General features: G+C 48.7%; 5 protein-coding genes across 5 annotated transcripts; 3 read left to right on the top strand and 2 right to left on the bottom strand.

Moving 5' to 3' along the window:
- Positions 1-1,362: 1,362 nt before the first annotated feature.
- Positions 1,363-7,437, top strand: LOC131261262 (uncharacterized). The gene is made up of 3 exons (XM_058263246.1): positions 1,363-2,167; positions 5,577-5,860; positions 5,937-7,437. Exons 1-3 carry the CDS (start codon positions 1,924-1,926, stop codon positions 6,771-6,773), a joined length of 1,365 nt encoding a protein of 454 aa, XP_058119229.1. The 5' UTR covers positions 1,363-1,923; the 3' UTR covers positions 6,774-7,437.
- Positions 7,438-9,122: 1,685 nt separating this feature from the next.
- Positions 9,123-11,928, bottom strand: LOC131260493 (protein Pixie). The gene is made up of 4 exons (XM_058262233.1): positions 11,859-11,928; positions 10,003-11,549; positions 9,686-9,920; positions 9,123-9,609 (listed from the first exon to the last, which is right to left on the bottom strand). Exons 2-4 carry the CDS (start codon positions 11,544-11,546, stop codon positions 9,559-9,561), a joined length of 1,830 nt encoding a protein of 609 aa, XP_058118216.1. The 5' UTR covers positions 11,547-11,549; positions 11,859-11,928; the 3' UTR covers positions 9,123-9,558.
- Positions 11,929-12,315: 387 nt separating this feature from the next.
- On the top strand, positions 12,316-14,552 carry LOC131271604 (signal recognition particle subunit SRP68). The gene is made up of 2 exons (XM_058273092.1): positions 12,316-12,537; positions 12,649-14,552. Exons 1-2 carry the CDS (start codon positions 12,420-12,422, stop codon positions 14,379-14,381), a joined length of 1,851 nt encoding a protein of 616 aa, XP_058129075.1. The 5' UTR covers positions 12,316-12,419; the 3' UTR covers positions 14,382-14,552.
- Positions 14,553-15,663: 1,111 nt separating this feature from the next.
- Positions 15,664-21,830, top strand: LOC131272545 (uncharacterized). The gene is made up of 6 exons (XM_058274306.1): positions 15,664-16,015; positions 17,252-18,646; positions 18,718-19,412; positions 19,471-19,639; positions 20,190-20,387; positions 20,454-21,830. The coding sequence occupies exons 1-6, from the start codon at positions 15,664-15,666 to the stop codon at positions 21,062-21,064; spliced, it is 3,420 nt and encodes a 1,139-aa protein (XP_058130289.1). The 3' UTR covers positions 21,065-21,830.
- Positions 21,831-22,078: 248 nt separating this feature from the next.
- Positions 22,079-23,811, bottom strand: LOC131271521 (developmentally-regulated GTP-binding protein 2). The gene is made up of 3 exons (XM_058272976.1): positions 23,511-23,811; positions 22,577-23,442; positions 22,079-22,503 (listed from the first exon to the last, which is right to left on the bottom strand). Exons 1-3 carry the CDS (start codon positions 23,572-23,574, stop codon positions 22,342-22,344), a joined length of 1,092 nt encoding a protein of 363 aa, XP_058128959.1. The 5' UTR covers positions 23,575-23,811; the 3' UTR covers positions 22,079-22,341.

Here is a 23,811-nt window from a genome sequence, read left to right as displayed (position 1 = left end):
TTCAATCCACCGTAATAGGGTTTTGAAATATTGAAATTAAACTGAGAGAAACTTGCTGACCGTGGAGGATCTTAGGAATATGTTTTTAAACAAGATTTACGTTTCATAAGGTAAAGGTTAGTTTCAGCTGAGACCTTCCATCCCCCATCAAGGAAAAGCATGAATATATTTGTTGGTTTCGGCTTCAACTGATCGGATCGTATAAAGAATCGACTATTAGATCACTTTGTGCGTCTTATTGTTTTCAAAATAAATTCCTTGCAAGATACAAACAGAAAAGTGACTCAAGATAACTGTAAACATTCCCAGTTTTCAATTTTGTGACCAATTGCTCTTGCAAAAGCTCCACTTCGCTCCAGATTTTATACTACAGAATAAATCTGAAAAAAGAATAAAAAAATGAATTAATTTAAAACGGGGAATCAAACCAACAAGCAACAATGACCGCTGCAAAGAATAAAGACATCAAACCGAGCATGTCTAAAGCATCCAACCCGCCACCGTCGCCACGATGCGCCGTGCGTGCCGACACGGTGAAGGTGAACCGCGTGCCGCGAGTCGGCGTCGAATCGGTCTTCAGCTATGCAGACTATTGTGGCTTTTCGAAGTCAAGTGCATTGGATGCACACACGCGGACGGCGCGAAGAGGGGGGCAACGTACCCCGCCGGTCTGCCGGTTCGGCCGTTCATTGCCCCGCTGAATCTTTTCAAGGACGACAAACACACCTGAACCACGTCGCTTCAGTCCGCTCACCCGGTCCACCCTCCTCCCGCTAAAAACGAGCGGTTTCGAATTTTATCGAGTTTGGTCTTAGGAGGGTAACGCGCCTACACGGTTACGGTATACATAGACTAATGCGTGCCAAACAGTTTCCAGCGGTGAACTTGATCGTTAATGACGCCCGTTCCCATTGGCTCCGTTTATTCGGGGGGGCTCCAGTGGGCAGAACAGTTGTTGTGCTTATTACGACTGATTTAAAATCCCATCAACTCACCTGAGTCTACACTCGAGTGTCTCGTTAATGTTGTGTCCCCTCCCGCCCGGTCCGGGGTAAAAAAAGGCGCGCAAATTGTGTGTCCCCGAAATGTAGGTTACCGTTGCAAGATAGCGAACCGGTATTCATCCGCTTGGTTCATTTCAGTTCAGCCGAGCACGAGAGCGATAGGGATTAACCCTTTAACGCGAAAAAGAGAAGCACGACGGTGTACTAGTACACACTACTAACCGGGCGGCTCTAAGCTTGGAGAGCTTGCATCGCGCGTCTGTGCGCGTGTGCTATCCGTAACGGTTGAATGCTGTGGTGGTGGCCCCGGCCAGAGTCGCCTTTACCGCTCGGTGGGCGATGCAATAACAAACAGTTCGTTTGCAGCTGCCGCCGAGAGTGTACTACCGTCCGAGTCCGCTTAGTGTCTCCGCTGTCGGAGCCTACCGCGTGATTCACCCTTTTCTGTCCAGTCGCCGCCGTTTGCCGTTTCGTAGCAACCGCCAGCATCACGCTGCGAAATGCGCCCAGCTGCTGGTGGCAGTGAAATGATGCCAGCTAGCGGCACACACACGCACACTCCGTGACGTAGTGGACCGCCGTTGGTCAAGGACGAGTGCTGCGAGTCGGATGGCGACGGTGATCCGTGCGGCTTAGTGTACGGCCTCTCAGTGCGTAGCGACGAGTGCATTTACCGAAGAAATGTGATCATCCCAGTCGGCTGGGCTTTTTTAATACTCTGCACTGTTTTAATGTGTCGACCTTAAGCTCGGGGGTAGGAAAGGAGCAAGTGAGAGAGAGTTGTTTCGCGTGTGTGTGTGTATGTGTGTGTATGTGATTGTGCGTGGTACGTGTACACTAGGTAGTAAAAGTAGCTTGCAGGAGAAACCCATTGCAAAACAGTAGCGGTGCTAAGCATCGCGGATTTACTTCGGACGCCATGAAACAAGAGCTTGCTGCGGTGGGAAAGTTCGCCGACGAAGGTCGCGATGTGTACGCGATCGAGCGGAAAGACACGGTGATGGCCATCCTGCGGATGCAGCAGCCGGAGCACCGGTGGGAGACCTTTACGGTGGACCACGTAGACTGCGGCCCGGGGAGCCGCGAGGGTGACAACTACATGTCGATCATCAAACGGGTGGTGGCCCATTGCAACGGGAAGACACGCGACGGTCGAACGCACGGTAAGAAACGAACCAAAACTTTGGTTTTGGAAAACCAAATCGTCCTCGAAGTTAAATTTCAGCTTACGTCCAGCAAAAATCATTATCAATAAGCTAGCCATTTTGAGTTTCGCCTGTAAACGAGTTTGGGTTCACACTAAATCTACCAAGTTCAATTGTTAATTCATTTAAATCAGTTACACATTCTAAGTTCCTAAATTCACGGTTCTAAGGCTCCAATTGGTTTGATAAATCATTAGTTTTTGACTATAGCGTTTTAAAACTATCCAGTCCAGTAATGTCCTTAAATTTTTTTTAAAACTGACTGAGTCTATAATTAAAAAATATAATTTTCTAACACTCCATGAGATAGAAAGATAAATAATTAAATTGGACTGTAAGAATCAAATTTAGCTTAACTGTATAAGGACTTATTGTCGATTTATCTGTTTCATAAGAATGCATTAAAAAGTTCCTTCGAAAAACCTTCTCCTAGCCCGTGATTTAATTAGAGACAAATATAATTGGTTCCATGTTCAGTAAGCATAGTTTAATTAGAGACAAATGCAACTGAAACTATATGGAAGTGCTCTAGAAAAGGATAAGGCTTTCCTTAGTTGAATAGGAAAAATAAAAAAGGCAGAAGCATCGTAGAAACTTCATACAAGAAAAGCGAATTAACAAAACCTTTGGTAAATTGTATATCACAATTCATAAATTGGTGACACAAGAAGCAACACAAATGGTAGTACATTTCATGATGCATAAGTAGTTAGAAAAAGAAGATTAATGGTAAAAACAATTTTTCCCATGCCCGTAAAGTTGTATGCGAGAACATGTCTAGCGGCACGTAGAACCGCTGCAGCGGCGCAGCGGTTGTTCTAAGTTGAGCAATGACCGACCTTCACCTGGCCTTTCCATCTCACTCGAACTAAACCCTCGAAGCTGACCGACCTGGCCGTGCGTTGGCATGAAGAAGACGGCCAAGCACCAAACCTGCAGTTCAAAGAGCCAACCATTCAGTGCAGTGTGCATTCAAACATTTAAAATGCACTCCCCTCCCTCCGGAGCGGTATTGGATGAGCAAGATGGATGCGGCGACAATGATAAGGGTGGGAAATTCCGCCTCACTTTTCACACCCCCCGCATCATCGTCACACACCCACGGGTGAACTGTAATCGATAGTAGTATGAAGCCCAGCATAACGCTCAGTGAACTGCATGCCTCACCCGGTCGGAGATGACACCAGCGTGGCTTTCCATTGTGGACCCACCATACCGCTCACACCGAAAGCCCTGTGGGAAAAGTGTAGGATGGAGACGCCCAGTCATTCTCGAAGGAAGTGTGCACCCTGGGGCGGGGAAGGAAATTGCGATGAGAAACTTGCTGCCTTGGCAAACAATCTAAAAAGCTAAATAAAAGCAAAACGCACGATGATGAAAGGGGACAATGCATCGAGCGAAGGAAGTTCTTGCCGCGGTTTAGTGCACGCTCGGAATCGATTCGCGTTCCTGCGCGGAAATGCATTTCAATGTCAAGTTCGGAAAGGAACGGAAGTAAGAACGAAAGGAAAATACTCGGCGCACACACACGCACACACGTGCTACTGCACGAAATGGCAGAGAAATGCAACGACCTCCGGATGGCGCCAGGCGAACCAGCGTCGTGCCCAGTTGCTTTTTACGACGCTGTCGACGGTCGGGAAAGCGCTATTGTTTTCCTTCCCCAAACCTGGCGCTAACGAATGTGCACGATAAGAAAGCCCGTATTAAGCTGGGTAATTCTCCACCAAGTTAGTTGCACGAGTTCGTAGTGTGTTTAAAGAAACCCTATCCAATGGCTTCAGCCGGAGGGCAGAAAAGGTAGCGAAAGCACTTCCTGCATTCCGGCGAACCTTGACCTATGCCATTCACATGCATCTCTCTCCCATTGGCCTTACGATGCACTACGAGTGCAACGGATTCACTTAATGCCCACGACGTCAAAGCACGGAAGTCAAAGGGTGGCTTATTGATCCGATCCGTTAATAGAGTCCGGGTACGAGGGGGGGATGTTTGAATTTAACGAGTTTTAGCTGAGATTGATTGGGTACGGTGCACGGTGGGCCTCGTCGAAAGACGGGCAGGACATCGCGCGACAAAACTAATTCAAGGTTTCCCACCTAACCCACATTAGCCGGAACAAGCTATCAGTAGGCAAGCGAAGGAAATAGGTTAGAACGTAGCTCGGGGTTCGACAATCGATGACGTCGACCAGTGAGGTCTTTGTTGTGACACGGAGTTTACACAAGCCCCGATTCAAACGTTATCTCAGCGATACGTACAATCGGTCTATTACGCCATTGCCAGTGGCACATTTTCAGCTCGAGCCTTTCTTTGACCCAATGCACAGCAAGTTGAATGCAAATTCATTCACTGAACAGAGCTTTATCATTTGTTGCTTACAGTAACAACGATTTGCATTAAATAGAAGAAGTTTAATATTTCAAAAAAAAAAGTAAGCGCCGATTGAACAAGGCTATTTCTAAAACTTATTTAACATATTTTATTATAACTGCAGTAAAGGATGCCATTGGAAATTAAACTTCAAGATAAACTCATTTTTCCAATTCTTTCTGAGCAACTGAAAAAGATTGAAGTGTTTCACTCAACTCTAATCCAAGCATTTTTACACCATATAACCATAATTGAGAAAAAATATGTTTGTTGTAAATTTTCCAAATTTGATAAAATAATATTGAGATAGACCAGTTTTATAGATGTATCGTGAGTTGGGTCTTTCGATCCAGCAACGAAAGACGCAGCTCAAAAATAATTAAAATTGATGACTGAGCTATTACCAAACAATTTCGATCCGTTTCAAAAAATTTAAATGAAAACAAAACAAAGCAAACTTTTTGATAATCCAATGTCTTTATCAAATGTAGAAGGAAGAAGGAAATGGAGGAAGGAAGGAGGAAGTTATGATACAATTTTAGATAAGGTATTCCAAGGACCTTTTTTTTTAATGGGTTTACGTTAGATCGTTAGAATATTCTACTTCATATTTGTTTTTATTCGAACATACGTAAAAATAGTTTCTAATGTATGTTCAACTGTTTGTTTTTTTCAAGTATCTTTCTTGAATTAAAATACACAACAGTTAAATAATGCAAAGGTTATAAGATTAAAACGGAAAGGACTCCGCATATATTGGCAATTTAGTGGACCGTCGAGTCATGTGACCATGATTTTTGCAATAATTGCTAATACTTTCAAAGCATGTAGGATTTGCAATTAATAAGGTTCCGGGACAACAGTTACTATCGCCCTAGATTTAATTTCTTACGGCGGTTTAAAACAAATAAATTATAAGTTTCACACCCATTAGAGTTGTTAACACATTTTTCCACGACTTTAAAAAAACCATGCTCTTTTTCTCTTGATGCAGTATTCACCATTTCGTTGATCTTCAAACGCCAAATCACCAACCCGAACCGGCGGAAACTGTTCCGGTGCGATGCAGCCTTCGAGAACGAAATAACGGCGTACACCAGCATCATTCCCATCCTTCGGCGGATAGCACCGTACAAGCTGCCGTACCCGGAGTGTTTTACCGCCGGTTCCGACGACCACGGCGACCGCATCGTCCTGGAGGATCTCACGACCAAAGGGTACGCGATGGTGGATCGGCGCATTGGCCTCAGCTTCACGCAATGCTGCGCCGTCATAAAGGTAACAACACCCTGCCAAGGCTGGAACAAACTAGATCTGATGGTTTTCCCGGGCTTTGGAATGTTTGTATTTGCAGGAGCTGGCCAAGCTGCACGCACTCTCGCTGATCCTGAAGCACCTGCACCCGGCCCAGTACGGCGACGTCTGCGCGAAGGTGCGTGAGATCGTGTTCTGCGCCGAAGCGGCCGACTTCTACACACATTCCCTCGAGACGTCGCTGCGGGGCGCGCTGGACTCGCTGCGCTACAGCAACCAGGCGGGCGAGCTGGACCTCGAAGGCCCGATAAAGGCCATCGAAGGGCTGAGCGGGCGGCTCTTCCGCATCATGTCGCGCATCGTGTGCGACGACGTGGACGAATCGTGGCGCGTCATCTGCCACGGCGACACCTGGGTCAACAATCTGATGTTCAGCGCCGACCGGCAGCAGGTGAAGCTGCTCGACCTGCAGACCATGCGCTGCACCACGCCCGTCATCGACATCCTGCATCTGCTCTTCACCAGCACCGGGCGTGAGGTGCGCCAGCGCCACACCGGGGACCTACTGCTGCACTACCAGCGGTCGCTCTTCGACGCACTGGACGAGCACCTGTGCGTGCTGGAGGACCAGAAGCTGGCCGGCAAGCTGCAGCGCAGCTTCGAGGACCTGTTCGCGTACGGTCGGCTGCGCGCCGAATACGAGCGCTGCCTCCCGTACGGGCTAGGCATCGCCATGTGGCTCCTGCCGGCCGTCACCTTCAATCCGAACCAGATCCTAGACCTGGACGAGGTCACCATCAACGACTTCAAGACGAACAACCACGAGAAAAAGATCGCCCAGATGGTCTCGGTCGACTACCACAAGCGGATGCGCGACATTGCCCTGGAGCTGTACGAGCAGGGGGTGCTGCAGCGGCTGAGAAATGGGTGCATCTAAACCCCGCGCGGCGTTCACTATCTAGGCGGCCACCCCGCACGCCTACCCGCGGCGCCGTCAACGACGTGCTTGAAGCGTTGCGCGCGCGCGTGTGCCAGATTTGTCGGCGGTCGGCTAGAAATGGGTTCAAGGGCGCAGAGCGGTGTGCTCTAGATCGCCCCTAGCGCGCCATACACAACTTGTTTGGTGTTTGTTATGCTTTTGCTAATAGAAAGAACAACAAAACGTAGAAATAGTTCAGCAGCACTCGGTCGGGGGAAGCACGGGCTCGCTTCCACTATTGCGTGTCCGACCGACGCTAAGCTAGTTTAAACCCACACAACCATAACCGCCAAGAGATAGTGTGCAAATAGTGTGAAGTGCGACTGCACCCAGCACCGTGCCACCTTCCCGTCTCTCCGTAAGCCATATAGCCATTTGAGTGTAGATTACGCAATGATTGCGATGAAGCAGGGAGCGTAAGGACGAAATAGGACGAAACAAGGGCGGCTTGACGACTCGTACCACGTGCGACCGTCGTGTGGCCAGGTTCAGCGGGCGAGTATGTAGAATAAAACAGAATAAAGTTACCACTCGAAACCTGCTCCCCGCGATAAGGCACCCTCTCGGAATGGAAGAGGATCTTTCTGTTATTTGTTGGATTCAATAAACAACCGTTACTGTTGACCGCTTGTTTGTACTTCCGCAATGCCACCAAAGCACTGCCTCGGTTGGCAGGATCACGATCTTGACCTTGAGAAATCAGCTGGCTAAGTCGCACGACAACATTCATCCACTTAAGAGGGAAAACAACCCCACTTCCCGGTAAAGGGAAACATCCTCCTCTTCTGGGATCTTATCTTATTCAAACATGTTTGCTAATCCTTGCGATCTTTTGCTGAGAAAACATATTTTCAGAGCCTGTACAATTATACAAGATGCGTGACAATTTGTGCCATTAAATTTAATTACGCGTAGTAAAATTACGGTGCCTGACCAATTGCTCTCTTGTTTCAACGTTGGTACGTTAACTGATCCCTAATGATTTCGATCGATACCTTACACCAGGGGCCGCCAAAGTGCGGCCCGCCAGCTGATTCTTTCCGGCCCGTAAGAAAATGGTTGGAACAAAATTCAAAAAGGACGAAGCTCAACTCTTTCCGGATTTTTCGCGATATCACACTTTTTTTTACTAAAAAGGTACGTTGAACTATTGTACGAGTTGGTCAATACCATGCGACATCTTCATACTGTTATATAGACCTTCTCAATCGTATTTTACTATTCATCGTTCTAAAATTTCCCAACTCGTCCAATATCCGGTGGCAACATAACATGCTTACTTTACATCTACAATAACTACACTCAGAGAATACAACTTTCGATACCATTACCCTGCGATGAGTTATTTTAAATAACTGAGCGCACACCATCCAATTCTTGTTATAGAAAAATAATGCGAGTAGATGCTGAATTTTAAGAATGATAAAATCAATTAGGTTAAAGTATAAGGAACATATAGTTCTACATAGGTTGGCAGTAGGTTGAAGAAGTCTAAAATTCAACAAAAATAAGTCTCCAAACTAATGGTTTAAAGTAAAAAATTGAAATATTTCAGCTTATTTTTATGTTACTTTCCAGATATTAATTACATTGCTCCATCTGGCCGTTTCATCACCTGGCCCTTTTCTGGAAATGTGTGCCGACCCCTGCCTTACACAATAACCATTCCAGTACCGCCGGAATTATCTGAATATTATAACTCAAATATTGGAAATTTTTTTTTTAATTTACTGTAAAAATTCTTCATATCGATGAAGTGTATAGATTTGCTTACGAAAATGAATTCAGTTAAAAGCAATACATTTTATAAAATAAGCAAATTTGTATGTGTTGTTTTGCTTTGAGCTTTGCTCACCCTTCAACTAACCTGTTGATTGATAAAAGATTCTGTTCCTTTATATTTATTCAAGATCGGTAGAATCTTACTGATTCATAACTTTGGCCAATCTGGATAGAACCAGGTATGAAGAAGTTTTTATATTTTACACTAATTTTACTAACTTTTCTCGCTTTACTTATTCTTAACTTTCATCAAGAGTTCCCCGTTCTGACGAGAGGAAAGAATAGTGGTTATTTTATATTCAAATGCAATGTATTGGAATTTTTAACTTTTTCGAAAATTTCGAATAACAAAAACATTAAAGTTTTGCCGTTATGCAAAGAAGTGTACAATCTACATTCGTGTACTTGTGGAGACGTATTTTCTAACATTATTATTTAAATTCGGAATTATTCGGTGAAAGCATGGATAACCAGAACTCTAAAGCGGTTTTAATTTAAATATGCTCAATGAAAACCTTACATACGTTCCGTTTTGTCTGCCACATTTATTACATTCTTTATTAACTGTACGAAAGAGAAAAAAGGTCACTACAAACCAAACGTCGCGTGAATATTTAAAAACGAAAAAAACGTCCTGCTATCCGTCACGTGTAAATGTATGTATAACGTCGATTTTAACACTCTTGTGTCAACGAAAAAAAAAGCTCATCCTTGCATTCTGTATCCAAATAATAAAGCATGTTGAAGCTGCTATAAACAAATTCTTCCAAAAAGTAACAGAAATGATGTACCACTCAACCGCGTTTTTGGAGTGTACGAAAAATAAATGGCTCGCTGATTCCTTGATCCCCTCCTCCAGCCATACTGACGATTATTTAAAAAGTTACTACGAGAGAAAATCATCACCTGGAGTGTATCATCCGGCACCACTTTATGCGGGGCGGGGGGATGATCGTCCTGCTTAGGATTCCTCGTAGAAGAAGTACTGTCCGGCACGCTTTTGCTCCACATCCTGAAAGGGTTGGTTTCGATAGGTTCGTTTTCAGTATGGTTTGCGTTTGTTGTGAGTATCGAATACCGAGGCTTACCTTCACCGAGTTCAACTTGTTGATTCTTGGTCGGAAATTGTTCGGATCGCGGCGGAATGTGATCTCCAGTAGCTCCAGGAACCGATTCATACCATTTAGCAGCGACTGTGGCGTGTGAGCGGTCGTATCGACGGACGGCTGACCCTCGAACACGATGACCCGGTCAGCGAGATACGTGGCCATGATGAAATCGTGCTCCACCACAAAGCCGGTCTTTTTAGCGTGCAGAATGTATCTGGAAAGGTGAGAGGGGGGTAGTAAAAAAAACATTTGGTGAAAGTCTCCTCTAATGAAGCATCGGTATGCTGTAGTTTTACCTCTTGATGACCTTGGCCGCAATGAGACGCTGCTCGGAGTCCAAATAGGCGGAGGGTTCGTCGATCAGATACACATCGGCCGGCTTGCCGAGACAGAGCACCAGCGCAACACGCTGCAACTCACCACCGGACAAGTTCTGCACCTCCTGGTCCATGATTTCTTCGATCTTGAGCGGCTTCATGACGTCCGCCATAAACTGGGGATGGATGTAGGCGTCGCGGATTTTCTCGTGCAACAGGTAGCGCACGGTCGATTGGCTCTTGGGGGAAATTTTCTGCGGCTTGTAGGAAATGTTCAGCACCGGCAGCTCCTCCGACTCCTCGTCCGGCTGCAGATTGCCCGCCAGCATGCGGATGAAGGTGGTCTTGCCCGTACCGTTCTCTCCCAGCAGCACGATGATCTCCGAGTCGCTGAACTGACCATCGTTCACGGTGAGCGTGAACGATCCGAGCTTCTTCTTCATCGTCGGGTAGACGTAGTGGCAGGTGCGCTTAATTTCCTCCTCCGATGCCGACTCGGACACCTTGAACGTGAGCGATTCCGTCCGGAAGCGCATGTTTTCCGTGTGCACGTAACCGTCGAGGAAGATGTTGATGCCTTCGCGCACGGAGAAAGGCATCGTCACGACACCGTAGCAACCGGGCACGCCGTACAGGCAGCAGATGAAGTCGGACAGGTAGTCCAGCACGGACAGATCGTGCTCCACGACGATGATGAACTTATCGGGGTGGATAAGCGAACGGATCGTCATGGCGCAGTTGAGACGCTGCTTCACGTCCAGATAGGACGACGGTTCGTCGAACATGAAGATGTCTCCGTCCTGGATGCACACCATGGCGCAAGCGAAACGCTGCAGCTCCCCACCGGACAGGGCCTGGATCTCGCGATCGCGGATGTGCGTCAGATCGAGCAGATCGCAGATTTCCGTCTGGTTCTTGCGCTCATCCTTCTTATCGAGCAGCGCCGCCACCGTACCCTTGATGGCCTTTGGGATCTGATCGACGTACTGCGGCTTGATCAGGGCTCGCAAGCTGTCCTCCAGGATTTTGGTGAAGTAGTTCTGCAGCTCGTTGCCGCGGAAGTACGCCAGAATGTCGGTCCAGTCTGGTGGCTCCGAGTAGCGACCGAGGTTGGGCTTTAGCTTGCCGGCCAGGATTTTCAGCGCCGTCGACTTGCCGATACCGTTCTGGCCGACCAGCCCGAGCACCTCGCCGGGACGGGGAATCGGCAAGCGATGCAGCTTGAACGAGTTCTTCGAGTAACGGTGCGTCGTGTGCTTGTCCAGGTTACTCGGCACGTTGATGATGGTGATGGCCTCGAAGGGGCACTTCTTCACGCAAATACCACAACCGATGCAAAGCTCCTCGGACAGGGTGGCGATTTTCGAGTCTACCGCCACCTCGATACACAGCTTGCCCATCCGGACGACCGGGCAGGACTTTTTGCACTCCTGACGGCATCGTTTCGGTTTGCACTTGTCCGAACTCACGATCGCGATACGCGTCTGTTTGTCCGTCTCTTCGGCCGCACGGTTTCGAGACATTTTCTGGGGAAAATAGAATAGAAAGCCATTAGAAACTTCCAACACGTAAGGCGTTTCCGGCGGGATAATTCCAATCCAAAAGTGAAAGGTCAGTGTTCGTGCGTGTACGTGTGGCAAAACATGATCTGGAACCACGGAACGGGGAACTAAACTGGCTTAACAGCACTCGGTTTTAACCTCAACAGCCAGCTGGTAGACCACGGGTACGTTTGTTTACAACGTGTCGACTGGCGAAATTTCAATTACACTCTTGAACAGCACTGAAATGTTCAACAAAATACACTAAATTAGGACCGTTCTGAACGAACTTACCTGTCGAAATTTATGATTTCGGACAGAAACGAAAGGAAAGTTGTGCGTGTCAACCGAGTTTTCGCTGCGAAAGGAGACAACGTTGGTCCGAGATCAGGTTGAGTCATTTGAACAAATTTCACTCGCAACTGGTTGTCAATTGTTCAAGCGTGTTGTCGTGAGGTTGCATCAAACAGAATTTTCTTTTTTAAGAAATTAAATTAATTTTATGTCGTATGATGCGCTCAAACGAAAAATTTCGCTTCAGTTGATAAACGCTTCGAAAAATTGTCGTAGCAACTTTTTGTCAAATTTTTGACTTTCGGTAGCAGTGTAAGGAGCAAAATTCGCAAACAGTGCGAAAGATCGCAGAATGTCGCAGCAAGCTAGGTATGGCTAGACCTTGTGTTCTGCATTGACCATGTGGTTCGGCTGTCATGTTTTGTCAACACGACAACCAACTGTCAAGGACCAAAAATTCTTGACTTCGTGTCGTGCCGCAAAAGCAAGATTTCACCGAAAAGTTTACTATTGAAAAACACCTTCAAATCGGTGAAAATCTTTGGAAATACAGCAGACAGTATGGTGGAATCGATGGCAGAAAAGGCTGAAGTGAGCAAAGAAAATGTCGATCCAGCTAAAGAGGGCATGGAAGTGGACGAAACGAGCGACATCCCTGTGAAGGTGTTTACGGTGGAAAGTAAGTGGAACGTGGAAAAAACAAGAAGTGTGAGGGAAGAACTGACTGGATGGTTGAGTTCCGATCGATAGAGGGATGTTTTTAAAACCAACCTTTCGTTATGCTTTCCAGTTCTACGAGTTATTAAGGACATGCAGCTTCAGCATGGTCTCCGACACGGAGATTATCAACGTTACCGTGGGTATTGCTCGCGGCGCGTTAAGCGTCTTCGGAAGACGCTCAACCTGCCACAGGGCGACCGTCGACATTACAAAAAGCGCGACGTAACGCTGGTCAATCTGGAAAAAGCGGATGCTGACGAGCGGTTCATTCACATACCGCTTATGCTGGCCGAGCGTGCCTGGTCGTATGCGATGCAGCTGCGCCAGGAGTCTAACACGGAGCTCCGCAAACGGTTCCATCTGATCGAGAAGCTGCGCAAATCGTGCGTCTACGCGCTACAGCTGCAGGAACTATGCGCCTCGGAACGTTGTGACGCTCGGACGAAGCTGGAGGCCGAAGCTTATTCGGCCTGGATTCACGGATCGTTGCATTTCGAGCTGAAACTGTGGCAATCGGCCGCCGAAAATCTCAAAAAGGCGCAGGTGATCTACGAAAATCTGGCCCAGGCCATGCCGGAAGAGGAGCAAACGGTTTACCGTGCGAAGGTGGAGGAACTGAAACCGAGCCTGCGCTACTGTGCGTATAATGTCGGCGAATCGTCCGTTAACGATCTGCTGGAGATGCGCGGCCAGGCCGGTCTGCTGGGCAATCTGAGCCACTTGGTGGCGCAGACGAAGGCCGAAAGCATGGAAGCATTCCAGATGACTGAATGGCGTGGCCGCAGCGTGACGGTTCGTCCCGAGAAGGTTCGGCTGTTCTTGCTGAGCATTCAGGAGCTCGGCAAGAGCATCGAAAAGGCAAAAGATTTCCCGGCAAAGATAGAGCTGCTGGAGAACGTACTGCTCGACTGCAAGGACGCCATCGCGGCCATCAAAGACGAAATCAAGCAGGATCCAAAGCTACGCCAAACGTCAAACGATGCTGGATCTGCTGGGTTAGTTGGAATTCAATACCTATTGGCTTACATGTCGTACACCAGGCTGAAGTTGACGCTGGACCGCAATCTGTTTCTCGTGGCGCAAGCGAAGCTAACACTGGACGACCCGAACGCGACGGAAAAGGTGCAGCCGAACAGTGCCGGAAAGAAAACGAAACCGCAGGATTTGTCCCGCTTGTACGAGATCATTTTACAGAACGTGACCGAAATGCAGCAGCTGAGTGGCATGGAGAACGATGCGTCGTACCAAGCCGAGATGGAATCGCTCGCGCAGTCGTTCCGTGCGTTCCGTTGCTACTACATCGCCATCACGCTGGTGGCATTGAAGCGTTGGCGCGAAGCGGTCGCCATGTACGAGCGCTCCAAGAAGTACGCCACCGAAGCCGTCTCCGCCAAGACCACCTGCAGTGACTTCGATCTGCGCACGGAATTGAAGACGCTGATCGCTACGATCGAGGGCTGTAAGTTTTCGGCCCACGCGTACAGCGTGCTGGAGGACGACACCGCGGACGATTCGGTTCTGTTCGGCAAGAGTCAGAAATCGTCCAAACCGCTGTACGAACGACTGTCCCACTACAAGGAGGACGCATCGCTGAACTCGCGCAATCCGAATGTGTTCAAGCTCGTGCCGGAAATGGAACCGATCCCCGCCAAGCCATTGTTCTTCGATCTAGCGCTCAACTTTGTCGAGTTCCCGTCGCTGGAGGACAAAATCGAACAGAAGGCCGCCGGAAAAGGCACGACAGCTGGTATGTCCGGGTTCGTCAAAGGCCTATTCGGTTGGGGTGGTAGTGCCGCCAAGTAAAGCCCGACCCGAGGTCACTTCGCATCGGAAAGGATACTTCCTAGTAGGGACATTCGGTATTTGTTGTTTTTTGTTTACTTTTCCATTCTTTTTTACATTTTTCACCACCACCCAAACAATGGTGGCCCTAACTACCTTATCAATAAACTCAACAATCCATATGTATGAAAATTTACTCTCTCTCACAAACATTTTAGTAGAAAACCAAACCGTTGGAAAGAAATAATCGGTAGTTTGGTCGACTTCCCACCTGCAGCTGTCACACGTCGAAGGATCGTTCACCGAGCAACCAACTACACGGCCGGAAGTGGTCACATGCGCAGTGCCGGGAAGGATGTGTCAGTCCGCATTTCACCTCCAAAATCCCATTGGTTGGACATTGCACCCGCATGTTTAGCCGTATGTGTGCGTGTTTATCAACAGAAAACTTTTTCCACCACGACGAGGCGATTGAGGAAAAAGTGCTGTTGCAATTCCCACCACTTTTCCCGCGGGAACCCTTTATCATTTCCACCGCGTTCCGCGCGCTCCATATGAATGGCGCGCACCGCATCCGACTGCTGCGACGGTGTTGGTGCTTCTGTGGTGACTTTTTTCCACCAACCAACCAGTGGCAATCGCTCGCGGACGGTGCCCTGGTGCGGACCGATTTTTCATACCGTGCGGTGCCAGTGAAAAAGGTGCAAAGGTGGAAAACCTATCACATTGAACCCATTCGCACCTGTAGCGCGAAAAAGGGCGAAAAATCGTTCACCTGTTTTTTTTTTTTCTTCGTGGTCGAGTCGAAAAGCAGGCTGTTGTGGTGCTTATGGACGAAAGAGTAATCCGTTTATCGAAACGAAAAACGGGTCGCGTGTGTTGCTACGTGGTGGTGGGGAAGGAAATTTTCTGTCGCCTGCACATTCCGTCACATATGTTAGCAAAAAAGTGCCCATCCGAGTGGGCTGTGACGGTGGAAACCATCGACCCCGTGTGGATGGAGCGTTATCCTTGAGCGCACGGGCTGGAAAACGGTAGTATTCTTAAAGAAAGCTTGTGCACCAGTGGGCCTTTTTCCGGCAGGCAGGTTTTTGTTCGTGCGAACTGGAGCGGAAAATCTTCTGGAAGCGCACAGCACGTCCTTCCACACGCTCGGTTGTCACCGTGGTGCAGTGCTTTTCTGCCAGAAGAAGGGATACATTGCTACGATTGGCGATAGACCGTGGGTGCCAAAGTGGTGCGCCGTCTGCTAAGGTCACTGGTGGCCGGTCGGAAAGGTGGGAGAGCGGTACAGTCGGCCACCATGGAGCTGATACGGAAGAAAATGAAACCGTACCAGCCGTCGGAGCAGCTGGTGGTGCGCGAGAGCGTCAGCCTCAGCATGGACGAGGACCTTAGCGATGACGTGGAGGACGAGGTGTTCATCCGGGACGGGCGCACCTGTCGCACGTACGAGGACCGAGGCGCCAAGCGGCCCCTCATGGCGCCGAGGCGCAAGTACGGCAAAGCAACAAGTGGCAATGGGAGTGCGGGCGGCGGCAGTGCCGTTGGTGTGCGCTCCTCCAGCCCCATCCTCAAGAAGTACCGCCGCCGGAAGTGTTGGCACTGCTGCGAACCGTTCTGCTACGGGCTGGCTGCCGTGACGGTGCTTATCGGTAAGTTTGCCTGCAACGTCCCACCGGGAAGCGAATGAAGGTGCTCAAGGACACAACACACACACACACGCACGACGTGATGCCCCAGTGCCAGGGTTTTACGGCCGTAAGACGCAATAAAAAGATGTGTTCGGAAACCGCACAACAGGAACCTGGGGGCGGGGGAGAAAAAAAAGAACGTAAATGACGATTCGCAAAAGATGTGAAACACGCCGCCAACTGCGTGCGGGCGGTTGGAGTCGACACCGTCGTCTGAGGTGGCCATATTTTCGCCCCGGTTGGTTGTTAATTTTAATGAGTTCATGCATTATTGACACCAACTATGGCAACGCTGGAACACGCTGCGGGCTGACTAGGACCTTTTCTTGGTTCTTCCTCCAGAAGCGGTTTTGGGGCAAATTCTGGGACCGGTCTTTATTTCCCCCGGGAGATTGAACACTTTCACTGGCTCCGGTTAACGTATGGATCCGTGGGTAGTTCATTTTCATTTAGTTGAAGATACGCAGAAAACATTATTGAGTTTGGTTCGTATGATTAAATCAATCAATAACAATTGGATTCCTGTGATGCGGCCTTGAAACGATGATGACTCGTGTATCACAAAATTATCGAAACTAAGTTTTTTCGGGTTTATATGAACCAAAGCGAGTTTGGGACGACTGCTTCATGGTTTCTACCTAATTTTATGAAAAAATTAGGCTCATAAAACATCTCTGTTTGGTTAGATCAGGTTTGAATCGACCCCTAGAGAATAAGCTCCCTAGAAGTGGTTATAGTTAAAGAATAGCGGATTTTACTTTGAATTTTCTCTTTCAACTTTAAATGGTTCATGCAATTTAACTTATATTAAATTGTTGAGTTATTTCTTTAAATGATCAAATTAACTTCTTAGTGCTTTGAAATCTAAGAAGGTATAATTTAGAACAATTTGTATAGTTTTCACAGTTGAAAGTACTTTTCTTTGGGATACACTCTTACCGACGAGGATTTACGCATTAAAAATCATTTCGAATTGAATGCGTACAACGTAATAAACTTCAGCCTTAAATTGGATACCATCATCAAATCAAATCAAATAAAAGTCCTGCTGATTCCGCCTTTTCCTAATCTCACACGGATCCAGTTTTGGATTAATAATTTTGTTTTCTGTGCACCCTTAAAACAAAACAACTTATCCGCTCACAAACACACTATTTCCAATTACTCCTAATGTTCGTCTGTTGATTTATGTTGCAGGTTTGATAGTATTGGCCGCACTACTCCTGACGGCCTTTCCCCAGCCGCTGCAGAAAATCAAGGTGTGGTTCCACAAGGAGTCCGCCTTCAGCAGTGGGATCATCCGCGACAAGTTCGGTAGCCTGATGTACACGGCGGCGGACGGTTTCGGCGACCGTAATGGCTCCCTCGAGATGGTACCGTGCACACGTATCACCGTGCAGAACGTGTGGACGCGCGTGGTGGCCCGGGTGAGCAGTGAAAGCCCGTTGCGAAAGCTGGACGTGAACGGGGACGGTGTGGAGGACGTCATCGTGGGCTACGGCATCGACGAGCTGATGGACGAAGGCATCCGGAGTTACATCCCGCAGTGCACCTCGCGCAAGACGGGCATCACGGACCTATGTGGTGGGGGTCTGCTCGCCCTGAGCGGGGTCAATGGCGAAACGCTCTGGCAGCACTGGACTTCGTTCACGATCTTCTCCCTCAAGTGCAACATCGACATCAACTCGGACGGTGGTAACGATTGCGTGGCGGCTGGCCGAGGAGGGCTTATTCTCGCATTGAACGGACGCAACGGGCGTATTCTGTGGGAGCTGAAGGACTTTTCCGACCTGGAGAGCTACGCGGAGATCAGCATCGATCTATACACGATCAACGTGGTGCGCGATTTGAACAGTGACGGCATCGCGGACATCCTGGCCGTGCACGTGGAGGAAACTCAGCGGGCGCACGGTGGCCACATCAAGCTGATCTCGGGTGCGACTGGAGCGATCATGCACAGCATTCCCACGCCCTACCGGGAGGAAATGTTCGTCCCCATCCAGGTGCTACCGAGGGCGGACGGGACGGAGCTGTTTCTGGTGGTTACCGGTGGACAGAACTCTCCCGGCGGGGTGTACATCCTGCGGCCGGAGAGCCTCATGAAGTACCCGGGCGAGAGTGCCTTCGAGCCGATCGTTCGAATGGACTCGTCCGGCTTTATGGTACCGGCGGTGCTGACCGACCTGAACGGTGATTCCGTCGAGGACATTATCGTGAGCTCGTTCAACTCGACGGTGTACGCGTACGACGGTGCCAACCGGACGCAACTGTGGTCGTACACGCTGGCCGACTCGGAGAGCGTCAGTTCGATCGTGCCCGGCCACTTTGACCACGACAACGTCACGGACTTTATGGTGAAGTACAACACGGGGCCGGGTTTCCCTATCTACTACTACTCGCAAACGATGATCATCAACGGCACGAACGGGAAGCCATTCCTGGACAGCTCCATCAAGGACGCGGGAGGGCCAAATGGGTTGCTCGGTGGCATCACGATTTCCCAGACCGGTGGTGGTGATTTCTTCCTTCACTGGCAAATGCAGTGCCGGAATCGAACGGCGGACACCACCGACGAGTACCAGTTTATTCCAGGTAAGTAGGCGCTGTCGGGTTGTCGTAGAAAACGTGGCACTCTTGGATTGCTTGATCCGTGTCTGTTTCAGAAAGTGACGTTATTCAACAGTCACGTGCGGACACGTGCGCCCTTCGCTACAATCAATCGTCGGTGCTGAAGCTGTACGCCATCACGCGCCACGTGGAACCACCCGGGGCAGTCATTTTCTCCTCCGACGATCTCACCATTCGGTTGAACGAAACGGCGAGTAGTTCGGATCAATCACCGCCAGGTTACGTGGCGCCGATGAAGCATCCCAAGATGAAGCTGAAGGGTCGCAACGATGGTCAGAGCAGTGCCGCCAGGCAGAAGAGTGCCTCAGTGGAAGCACCCGCCATCGGTCAACCGGCCGTACAGGCTGATGTGCATATGGACAAGAAGCTAGCACCGGGTGTTCAACAGACCGCACCACAAATACCCGTCGGTGTGGTAGTAGACAGCCCTGGGCAGGCGGCGGCCATCGCGGCACATAGTGGAGGAAGAAGAAAATCAAACTCTCGCGGAGAACAGCAGCAACAGCAGCAAATGGCCGTAGCACATTCCATCGATGCGCTCGCCGAGGAGGAGGCCAAACGTCAGGAAAAGCTGGCCCTCAATAATGTCTACAAAAAGTACATTTACAACGCGAATGACGAAGACGAAGGAGGAGATCTAGTCGGATCGCCTCGTGTCGCTGATGGCGTGAGGGATGCCGAGGGAAAGCCGTACATCTATCTTCCCTACGATCAGGTTGAGGCGGATTCGGTAAGATTTATTAGAACGTTTCAGAATTTCCCAAATTAATCAAATTTTACTTTTAAAGCGAAATCCTTTCCTTACGAATCAAATCCCTCCGGCACCAGGAGGGCCGATGGACTATGACTATGGGGCACCACCGTTAGAGGACGATGGAAGGCCAATCCCTTCGCCCTACAATCGGCCACGGTACCGCTCCAACGGACGAGACGTTCGAAGCAAGTTTGGTGTTTTTGGTAAGTATACATTCTGGTTAGTTTTTTAGTGAAGTTATTGGAGATTCCTTAAATTCCCTTTCTACGTTAATTTCGCAATTGACTTGAGTGTACTTAAAATGTTTGCTTACTTGAACAATTTCTAAAATTACTATCAACATTTTTTCTCTTGATTTGTCTGCTGTTCATTTGCTCCATTTATTGCTTAATTTGATTTAAAAGTTTTTTCTATAAAAATCAACCTTCTTCTACATTTATCTATATCATCTGCGTTCGTTCAGAACTTTTTCACCTTCAAGATTCTGCTTTTAATCATATGAGACCCTAAAGATATCGAAGAAATAGAAAATGGCTCTTCTGAAGGTTAGCAAAGTTTGCGTACATTAAAAGCATTTTTTCTGAATTCTGTTACTCTTTTCCTTGATACTTTCCAAGCGATTTTTTTGAAAGAATTATTTAAAAATTAGATTCTAATAAGCATAGCGCTCTGAAGATCTTCAACCAATTTTACCAAAAGTCACATCCTTTGGGATAACACTGGACCGATTTCGTTTCTTTCGTCCCCTCGCAGACGATGTCGACTTTCATGACCGCTCGCTCGAGGAGCAGGTCTTCAACGAGTCTAATCCCAACTCGCAGATCGTGAAGAAGGTCCTGCTGAACGATGAAATTATCGACGATCTCAAGAACGCCGATCCTGGCAGCAAGGGCTCAAAGGAGACCCTCTGGGATCTGGAGATGGAAAAAGAGGCCAAGGAAGCGATGAACGGTAAGTGGATGGACGCGTTCCCATGGGGTTTTTGAAAAATTCATTTGGATCTTTATTGTGCTTTAGATGTAAATGCGATGAACTATGAGTTCAACAAGGTCAAACGACAAACCACGGGGGGAGGAGCGAGTGAGGTATCGACAACCGCAAGCAATAGCAAAAGCACGATCGGAACCACGATGGGCACGATCGTTCAATCGCCCAGTTATGCGCCTCCAGCTCCGCCGAATGAAAACATCCTCCCATCGATCGCGTCGACGGGTGTGCTGCTAAAGTCGATCGGTGGAATCGGAACCGGTGCACCAGTCCCACCCAACCCAACCCTCGACTACGTGTTCGTGATGAACATACGTGAGTCGGAGTCGTATCCACCGCTGTTTCTCGATTCCGATCTCAGCTGCATCCAGGAGAAGCTGCAGGCATATCGGACGTACCGCAGCGAGGACATGCTGCAGCTGGAGAAAAAGTTCCTGGCGCAATGCCTCAAGGCCCGTCTACCGAATTTGCAGCCCGCGTACCAGCGGTTCGAGACGCAGATCGTCATAACGCGGCTCGAGATTGGCTGTTCGTGTAGCGCCGAGTTGGATCCGGCACGCGAAGTTTGCTCCAAGCTGCACAGCTACGAGCAGCAACGGTGGACGCAGTACATGGGTAACGAGGGCAACGGGCGGTATTGAACCGGCGCCGGAGAGAGAGAAGTGCTGGTCAACTGAGACAGATCACTCCCAAGGAGCGGGGAGTACAACAATTTTTGTTAGCCCACGGGTTCGATTCTACGAATTTGGGGTAACTTTAAGGACACACGTTTCTGTGTCCCTCCGGTATTTGTTAAATGAGATTTTATCTGGCTCTATCTCTTTCTCACAAGGAGGATAATCCTCAATCTAAATGAGAATCGAAAATTGCCCGCTTCGATTGTGGCTCAAGCAAACGCAAGATACCTTTTAACTGCTACCTTTTCTCATACTTTCCACACTTGGTAAAGGCATTCGGCCGGGGAGGAGCTGATTGATTGCTGCACGGATGGGGTGTGCATTTCTTACCTTCGATTAACACTACACAAGGCGGCAGGACAAATCCAACAGGACCTTCATCTCATCCGCCCTCTGGCGGTGTTGGTTGGGTCAGGTTCAGATTGGACAAACAGAGTCGAAGGATAATTCCGGAGATACACAACTATCTATAAATATATATATACATACAAATATATCATTTATAATCGATCATGAGTATTATCGCGCACATCGCGAGGAGGAAAGCTAGGAAATTGGTCAAAGAGATATGTGTGCGCGTGTGTTTGTGTGCATGAACTACAACGGTGCGAGGCTTTGCAAGATGAGTTAAAATATTTACAAGAGTGCAGTGGCAATGAAACAAAAACAAAGTCTAATGATCGACCCAATGTGCGGTAAGGGAAACCTGTAAAGGAGTAAATTGTGTAAATAAAACCTGGATTGGACAAAAAAACTCCGTTCTGTTTGTCTATTCCGTAACCCTATTCGAATGCCTTCCCCGTTAACGTATTTGTGCGTAAGAAATTATAGTCCATTGGGCACCATCTCCGAGTCCACGTAGATAGCCTCCTAACTATTTGTTTCTATTTGGGAATTCGGGAAATTATGTGGTTCAAGCATTTGATTTATGTTGAGCATAGAGCAGCTTATTCTTCCATGAAACCATTTCCGTACGTCCAACGTTTATCCTTTGCCCAGCATTATTCAGTTTTATTCAATTTTTGTTCTCATAGTTTAGGCTGTTTTTATTCAACGTTTATGTTCGAACTTGACGGAGAGTAAAGAGAAAATATATCAGTACACGGGATGGGGCGTTGGGGGAGGGGAGCAAACGGCAGCGAAGCCGTTGCACATCCGTCGTAACCGTACACACCCCACTGTTCTGGAAGATTATTTCACAAACCAAATCCAGAGATTAGGCCGGCGGCGGGCTGTAGCGGTTACTTTTTAACAATCTGAATAACATCCTCGTCTTGCATCACGTGCGAAATGCCGACCCGCTGGGGCGAGTACTTGGTCGAGGTACCCCAAACCAGCCCGTACTTGAACTGGGGCGCTAGCGTTCGATGAATTGCGTGGCACACGTGTTCCACGGAGACACCCTAATGGGGATGGGGGAAAAAAAGAACTTGTAATGGAACGTAAGTGTAGAGGACAAAAATCCCACAAGCTTACCCGGCGAAGAATGAGTCCATCGTCAAAGTCTGGTGGCGCACCGGGTTTCTTGGTGTACACGCGAATCAGCTGTAGGTGCTCCCAGAGCACCTCCAGCAGATAGTCCAGGTTTAGGTGCATGTTGCAGCTGACGACGACCGAAAACGGCTGTCGAGCCAGCCGGTCCACCTCCTCGATCGAGATTTGATCGATCTTGTTGTACACGTAGATGCACGGTAGGTAGATCCTGTTGCCGGACACGACGTCGATGAACTCGTCCTCGGTGCAGTCCTCCCGGAACAGTACCTCCGCGTTGAAGATCTTGAACGAGTGCAGAATCGTCTGGACCATCTTCTCGTTGCAGCGCGTCAGTGGACAGGTGGCGTTGAAGCTGACGCCACCGCCCTTCTTGATCTTGAAGTAGATGTTTGGCTTGCGCTTGTTCAGCCGCAGCCCGACCGACTCCAGCTCGTACTCGAGCAGGTCCCGGTGCACGTTCGGTTTGGTGGCGTCCAGCATCATCAGCACCAGGTCGGCCGTGCGGGCCACCGCAATCACCTGCCGACCGCGACCCTTGCCCTGTGCGGCACCCTCGATGATACCGGGCAGATCGAGCAGCTGTATGTTGGCACCCTTGTACTCGATCACACCCGGAATGCAGGTGAGCGTCGTGAACTCATAGTTGGCGGCCTCACTCTCGGTCTTGGTGAGCGTCGAGAGCAGGGTGGATTTACCGACCGACGGAAACCCGATCAGCGCGATACGGGCATCTCCGGACTTGAGCACATCGAACCCTTCACCCTTTTCGCCCTTCTTCGACGGTTCCAGCAGCTGCGACCGGTACTTGGCTAGTTTCGCCTTCAGCAATCCCAGATGGTACTCGGTTGCTGTGAACGGTAGGAAGTGACTTAGTGGACTGTTGAACTCGGTGGGCCGACTGCACCCTAAAGCATACCTTTATTTTTCTGAGTCTTTGCAATTTCCTTTTCGATGTCGGATATCTTTTCGAGGATTCCCATGGTGGTGACGATGAAGGCAGATGAGGCTGATGGCTGGTGCTACGTGGTAAGCGATTCAACAAAACGGGATGCTTTAGCAAACGCGACCGGTGGTTGGAATGAACCGAAACACCGAAACAAATTGACCCCACCGCCTCGATCGGAGCACTCCTAACATCGGACCGCAAGTGGTAAATGTTGCAAATCGGTCTTTTTTTTGCTGGAAAACTGACAGACCATCGAAAAATCGGTCCTCGT

This window comes from Anopheles coustani, chromosome 3, assembly GCF_943734705.1.
Source record: "Anopheles coustani chromosome 3, idAnoCousDA_361_x.2, whole genome shotgun sequence".
NCBI lineage: Eukaryota > Metazoa > Arthropoda > Insecta > Diptera > Culicidae > Anopheles > Anopheles coustani.
Note: the sequence above shows the minus strand (reverse complement) of the source record. Positions and strands in the feature narration are given on the sequence as shown.